The sequence below is a fragment of the Triticum dicoccoides genome, chromosome 1B (genome assembly GCF_002162155.2).
Source record: "Triticum dicoccoides isolate Atlit2015 ecotype Zavitan chromosome 1B, WEW_v2.0, whole genome shotgun sequence".
NCBI classification, from domain to species: Eukaryota; Viridiplantae; Streptophyta; class Magnoliopsida; order Poales; family Poaceae; genus Triticum; species Triticum dicoccoides.
The window spans coordinates 278661305-278668855 of record NC_041381.1 but is presented as its reverse complement, the minus strand read 5'-3'; the positions used below and the strand labels follow the sequence as shown (position 1 = coordinate 278668855).

General features: G+C 49.7%; 1 protein-coding gene across 1 annotated transcript in view; it reads right to left on the bottom strand.

Moving 5' to 3' along the window:
- Positions 1-492: 492 nt before the first annotated feature.
- Positions 493-7551, bottom strand: part of LOC119331257 (sucrose transport protein SUT3-like) — a 46190-nt gene continuing 39131 nt past the window's right edge. The window contains exons 7-11 of the mRNA XM_037604430.1: positions 2123-2222; positions 1965-2040; positions 1297-1851; positions 1136-1199; positions 493-1060 (exon numbers count right to left, since the gene is read on the bottom strand). Coding sequence (XP_037460327.1) covers positions 843-1060; positions 1136-1199; positions 1297-1851; positions 1965-2040; positions 2123-2222 — 1013 coding nt within the window. The 3' untranslated portion in view covers positions 493-842. The remainder of the gene's footprint in view (positions 1061-1135; positions 1200-1296; positions 1852-1964; positions 2041-2122; positions 2223-7551) is intronic.

Sequence of the window (7551 nt, the reverse complement as noted above, 5' to 3'; positions counted from 1 at the left end):
ATTAAACTCTAAAGTTTTACTGAGAAGAATGAGTCAATACATTTCTTTTACCCTAAATGAAGAAAGAAATAAAAAATAAAATGATGTCAACAAATTAAAAGAGAAAATTGCACCTTTTTACAATATGCAAGAAGAAACATATAACAATGCAGTTTCTAAGACTCCAAAATAATTTACACACATATTACATAGTACTTGCGTGTGTACATCGGAGATTCATTGTCTTACTCATGTCGATGGTATCGCCTTGGAACGTGCATATACAAACACCTCACAATTGAATTGCGTCTCATATTGATATCGCCTGTGCAACGCGCGCACGTACAAAAGAATAGTGGCACGAAGAGAGAAAAAAGACTGGCACATACAACTATACGCAAGAATCACTTGGACGATTTTTTGCGGACGCAGAAAAAAATAGCGACATACACAAAGAGGGAAAACGGCTGGTATATACTAAAGAAAAGAAAAATACTCGGAGCACTTGGACCATGAAAACAAAGTCAAAATGAACACGAAATTGTAAAATGGCCATTACACTTGCTATAAAAGTGAAGAGGAATTTATCAAGAAAACAAGAGAAATAGTGACCCTAGCTACAACAGGCATCAACTAAAATACAAATGGACTACTACCTGGCTAATGCATAACTCACTAACCTAAAACTAATGGGCTGAGGCCCATTCTGTTGAACAAAATCCACTGAAAATGAAAGTTGCGTCAGTCAACTACAGCCCAAACACACCCCACGTACGAATCACGAACTATGGTAATGGACGGTTGCAGATTCAACTGAGCGCATGAAAAATTTCAGGTGCCTGTTATAGACCAACACCACATAATCAATGGCCTCCGCCCATGCTTACGGACCGGAAGCTGCTCTTTGACATCTTAGGCAACATGATTGTTCCGGCGACGGCGGAGGCGAATGCAAACACAGAGGCGAGGGCGAACGCCGGGATGTTTCCCTTGCCGAACAGCTCGTCCCACGGCCCAGCGCCGATGGCGACGATCATCTGGGGCGTCACGATGGAGATGTTCAGGATCCCCGTGCAAAGTCCTGCCGCACAAATATAATTATTGGAGTTGGACACTCCGTTCAAAGTTCACGATCAGTTGAGAGCAGCTAGCTCACCTTGCCCACCACCTTTGCTCGCGGCAAGCTGTGCCGTCACAGCGAATGGAACACTACATAGAACCTGCAGGCATTGGGCGCCAAACTAGCCATCAGAGACAATTAATTGATCGGAGTTGCTTTAAGTTTTAACGATGCCATTATCAATGTATGTTGCTTACTGCAAAGGGAAGGCCGAGGAAGACGAAAAGGACGAGGGCTGATGTCTTCAGGCCCTTTTCCGTTGCCGCGGCGTCTTGCACGTTGCCGCCGAAGTCGCCGAGCGACCATGCGCCGAGGATGGCCACCAACGCCATTGCGATGCATACGAGGACCTGACTAGCGACCCACACGGTCCTTGGTCCGAGCTTCCGACACATGGGCTCGATCATGAAGGAGCTTATCCCAAGAAGCACAGAGTTGAGCAGCAGGCCGAAGGCACCCTGCCGGACGCCCTCCTGGAAGGCGGCGATCTCTGCGGGGCTCCCGTCCGGCCTGCCATGGTATATCTCGCGACCCATCCAGTCGGTGTCGAAGAGGATGAAGGGGAACCATGACAGCCACGTGAGGCCGGTCACGATGAGCACCTGTGGCATGCCGGCCGGCAGGTTCTTTAGGCCCTTGAATACAGCCAGCGGGCCCGTCGCCTCCCCCTCGCCCTGCTTCGCCACCTCAGGGTCCAACGGCGTCTCTTTTGCAAAGATCATTGTTACCGCCGTCGAAAAACCTAGGAATATCTGTAAATCAAGACATGCGACATGCAAATGAGATCTGAATTATTAGGAACATCTAATGAAATAGACATGCAGTTCCTTGAGGTTGTGCGCTTGATAAGCCGCTCCATGCTCACCACTGCGACCAAGAAGGCAGCCTTGAGGTTCGCGCAAGCTTCGCAGCAAGCTCTTGTTTGGAGGGCGGGAAACCACCTGTGCAGGTGTGCATCAAAACAACCGTCAATTCGCCGCACCGCTGCTGGATCAAGGTATATGCACACGATGAGGCACTTACTCGTGCCATTTGTCGGTGGAGCCAGAGGAGTATCCCAGGACGTTTCCGATAGCCATCCAAGAGACGAAGATCGCGTTGGCTGCACTCGGGCCATGTTTACCTGCATACTCAAGTACTTAGTTTTAGAATTAAGGAACATGAATGATGTATTCCTTTCGGAGCACCTATAAGTCAGGAACAAAAATGCTACATCCACGTAAACATACGTAATCTTTTACCTAAACTTCCTTCTCAAACTCTCCACGCCCTCCTGATTTCAATTGGTGGGGCCCTCCTCTAATTATGTCCAACAAAACGATGCCAAGTAGGCTATTACATTAATAACGTATTATTGATTACGTAGATGTAACATTGCTCAGTCAGGAAAGCAGTCGATTTTTTCCAAAACCATTAGATCCAAATCCAACGGCTCCAGTTTCTTCTTCTTCCTCCCATCCCTATTATTTCTTCTTCCTCCTGGCTTCTGTCAAGCCGTCAACCTGAGTCGGCCTAACAGCATGCCGCCGCCATCTGTGTGCTGCTTCTCCGCCCAGCTTGGCCAAACCTAGCCCCACCCCCCGCCCTTCAACCAGACTCCGCTGCCCTGACCATCCTTCCATAGCCCATCAGCGTCTCATAGCGACAAACCCCCACATCCTGGAACCAAACCGTCAACATCCCGCAACTCTTTTGCAAGCGACGCCAAATAGCCGCATCTTTCCCTCCACCGGCGAGGTACTAGCAAGCCCTCACCGGGACGCCGCACCCTACTACATCTCCCGGATTGACTGATGCATAAAATTTTCCTTTACCTTTTCGCAAATACGTGGGTTGCTTATCTTTCTATTGATAGAGGGTTTGAAAGTACAAAGTTGCAGTTGCTAGGCTATGTACACAGGAAGACACGGTCAGGGTTGTGGGGATCAGAAGGAGGAGTTGCTCAGGCCCTAGCTATAGAGGTTCAGGATACAGGTAAGATCATGTCGGCGCCCGCCTTAGCCTAAGAGCGTGCGTCAGCTTTGATCTACTCGGTGATGAGAGCGTGAGATGGGTGGGCGCCCATGAAGGCGCAAGTGCTGCGGTGTTTCCAAATTATCCATGCTGAAAGTGCAATGAGGGAGCTCGTGCGCTTCCGTAGGCTTGCCGTCGACGTGTGGGTGGCAGCTGTTCACCAGTCCAATAAACCAGTGCTGCCATCAAGTGGTACTATGGTGAGGCGGCACTAGGAGAAGATCTCATGCTAGACAATATGGGAGGTAATGCATACTGAGGGGTGGTTCATGCTCTCATCTCCTTGGCCGCGAAGGGTGCAAGCTGAGATGTGGGGCAGGTCGCGTCGTGTAAGTCTCTCTACCATGCAACATCTATCCAAGCTCACAAGCTAGATGAAGAACTTGATGCTCAGTGGAGACCATGATTTGCAGGTTAGTCACCAGTGGGGTGTCATAGTGGAATCTTGAAATAAGGTGAGGTAGCTTGACTTGGCAGTGTATGTAGCATTCTCTTTCCACTTCCAACGGATGCAATCAGGCATCTGGGAGGGGTGTAGGCAAGTCGCAAGATGTCAATGTACTGGATCATTGCGGCAGGGCCCATGCCGCCATGATGTCTTGTATCCAGGAGAGTCAAGGGGGGGCTTCACATACACGACAACGCTTGTGTAGTTTCTTTTCTTCTTTTTACGAAAATGATCCAGATCTATAATGAAAGTTCAGCAGAAGTACAAAGCATCTCAAACATAATAAAAATTACATTGAGATTCCAAGACCCCCAAATTCGCTAGATCGGGCATAAGCTTGGCGATGGAGTGGCCATCTAACCAACGAGCACTACAAAAGCGACAGGTGTTGTTGTCCCCAAGGTTCCAGGTAGTGGATGCGCGAAAAATTTGTCGCACCTCAGGCTCGCAGGGGGGTGTAGGTGGGCCAAGGTCGTCAGGGATATGTAGCATGAAGCCAAAGCCATCAGACTCATAGGGAGATGCCCGGTGGAGGCCACAGATGTCTGATCCACCGAGCTTGATGGGGCAACACACTCATGGCCACCTCACAAGGCAGCTGCCAGAACGGGCCTCCTTTTGCCCATGCCAAAGGAAATATCAGATATCCTTAGTGACCAGCTTGAGGATCAGTGGACTAAGCGCCTTGTATAGGATGAGGTCAAGTCGCATGACACTAAGGACCTGGCAAACAAGAGCAATACGCTCGCTACGAGAGAGGAGGGAAGCTCGCCAGGTACTGAGCTTTTTGTAGACCCCATTCACCAGCGGCATGAGGGCAGTGCGGTGCACATTGAGGACAGAAAGTGGGAGTACTAGATAGGTAATATGGAATAGGGCTACCGGGCAGCAAAGGACAGTGCCCATTGTTGTCACGGTCTTGTTGGTGCACTAGATTAGGCTAGTGGAGCACTTTGGAAAACTTAGTGCACAAGCCCGTGGCATGCCCGAAGACCTACAGTAGATCTTGGATGGTCTTGAGCTCGGATTTGTCGGGATGGCTGAAGACAACCTCATCGTCCATGAAAAGGGTGATGCTCGAGGCGGCCTACCAACTGGTAAGGCGCTGGAGAATTATTTTGCTCAGCGCGTGTTGGAGAAGGGGGTCGAGAGTATCTATAACCAGGGCGAATAGCCCGATGGACAAGGGAACGTCCTCGTGCAGTCCGCATCCATGGGGCTCCAGAGATCCTGGATTGTCGTTGATCAAGATCCTTGTGGAAAGCCAAGGAGATGAGGATGACATCCATGCACGCCATCGCAAAATAAAACGCATGTGCTAGAGGGTTTGCAATAGGAATGACAATGAGGCAGGATAAAACACATACGCGATGTCGAGCTTGAGCAGGGCATGTGGGGATTTTTGCTGGTGGAGCTGGTGGGCTGTCTGTTGAACCAACAGAAAATTCTCGTGCTCGGAACGCCCAACCACGAAGGCGCTCTAGTTGGTGGAAATGATCTCTCCGAGTCTTGGCACAAGGCGTAGGGAGAGGACCTTGGCAAATAGCTTGGCGAAGAGGTCGAACAAGCTGATGGGGTGATAGTCGGAGCGAGTGGATGTGTTCAGTTTCTTGGGCAAGTGCATGAGCAAAACCTCATTGAGATTTTGGAAACCCTTCCCATTCAGGTTGTATGGGCAACTTTCCAATGGCCCCACAAAAACAAGTCTTGATGATATCCCAGCAAGATCACATGAATTCAACAATGAAACCATCCAGGCGTGGTGATTTTACGCTGGGGAGCTTCTTGATGGTGTCCCAATTATCAGACTCGGAGAAGGGCTGGCCTAGGTCGTGTATTCAAAGTTTTAGTCGTCGATGAGGCAGAGGTTGATTATGAAATATCGAGTTTCCGATGAGGCAAATATGGAGGACAAGTGTTGAAATGCGGCTTTTGGCAGGGTCACGTTCGTCGGTGACAATGTGGTTGTCCATGTGGAGCTCATGGATGGGGTTTTCTTGTTGTCGATGTGCTGCATGGATTTTGAAGAATGTAGTATTAGATTCACCTTCTTGGAGCCAAGTGCAGCGGGTGTGTTGTCGTGCAATGGACCGCTCCAGGGTGCATTGTGGTGCAATGGAGCTTCCGACGTTGCCATGACTCAATGGGCATGAGTGGGCGTGTGTCCTCGGAGGCATCAAGGTGTGGAATAATCTCGCGAGAAATTTGGAGATGCAACGTGATATTGCCTAAGTTGCAAGTGCTCCAACCTTGAAGGTGCCACACAGTCATGGTCAACCTGGTAGATATGGATCGATAGGGACCGAATTCCAGGCCTCGGAGAGAACTTGGGAGAATGCGTCAAAGTTGGCCAGATTCTTTCAAAGTGAAAACGTCATGAGTTTTTGGAGCACCGGGAGTAGTCGATGATGATAGGACAGTGATTGGATCCTACAGAGACGAGACCACTAAGCACGTAGTTGAGGTAAATCGTTTCCCAACTGATAGTACAGAGCACCAGGTAATTGCACATGAGAGTTGGGTAATATTCTTGTTGGACCAATGTAGCGGGTGCCATGAAGATACAAATCTCGGAGCTCTATGTCAGCGACAAATCACTGAAAATGGTGCATCATACGCCGTTTAAGGTGGTTGTTATTTTTGTCCTGGACACTAAGAATCATGTTGAGGTCACCTCCTGTCATCTAAGGGACTAACATGGTCATGTGTAGATACTGAAGCTCGAAAAGAAACTTGAGCTCGCAAGAGTCATCCTGGGGCCCGTAGACACTAGTCAGCCAACAATGCCCATCTCTAGATCATGGTGAGACCAAACAGGTGACGTGATGATCAAGAATGGATGGATTGGATAAGAATAATCGTGCTCTGACTGGCTATGAAGATCCCACCCCATGTGCCGTCGGCAGGAGGAAATGAAATTCTAGAAGGAGGTGTCAAGGGACTCACAGACAGTGGCAGGAGAGATCAAACAAAATTTTGTTTCCTGAACAGACAATACAAGGGGAGGAAGTGGCAATCACGCTTCAGATGGTGATATGTTTGGCCCAGCAGTTGAGGATTACATTCCCATGGGAGGAGGCTGGAGGCACATAAATCACACCGCGACTAGCTGGGCAGAGCCCTTTATGCGACAACCTAGTCGGCTCGGCCTTTTTTAGGTTGCTAGGTATTTTATACCCCATAAAACTCAGCGAAGGCCTGCACCACATTGCTCACCAAAGGTTGCTCCTTTTTTTGTGTATTTGTCCATGATTGTCTGGGAGATCGTCTATCGTTGGAGCACGCGTTTGGCCTTGGTTTCTGACCCAAAACCCTAGTCAGCCTTGGCAACTCTACTGCTATGGCATGACGTGAAATCAAGTGGGATAATATGTCTGCGTTGTGGGGCTAGAGTAGAAAGAATCAACTCAACCACAGTTTGCACAGAAGCCTGGTAGGTCTGTATGGCAGGCTGGATGCAAGGGTCTTGTTCCACGAGAATGGACATAGGGCAGGGGGGACATTGCATGGGATTGTCCATGGACACAACACATGTTGTTGGGGGGTTCGCGGGATCTGTGGATGGTACATACCGATGCAGCGGTGCATCCAAGCATGTCTAGTCGGCTAGGTCCGGATTTGCCGCCTCAAGATCCATCGAGTGGGAGGGGGTCGTCTTAGGGGTGCGGCCTATGTCGAGCACGTCGAGGTCAACAGCTGGAGCATTGGTGGAGTGCAAGAGGGTTGGAGAATCTTCCTCAGGGGGAGATCGCGAATCACTGGAACCATGGTCCACTAGAAAATGCTCCGGAGGGTTAGTGGTGGACAATAGGGAGGCAGCGAGAGGAGCAGCCGCGGTAGTGGGGCCTTGTCTGGTAGTTGGAAGCATAGGAGTGGCATTAGTTTGGCTAGTAGCAGAAGAGGTGGTGCAACCCACACCAGTAGGCTGGCCACCTCCAAGGCTTTACATAGTCTCGGTCACGCTCAAGAGGAGGGTGGCGTTGTGGGGCTG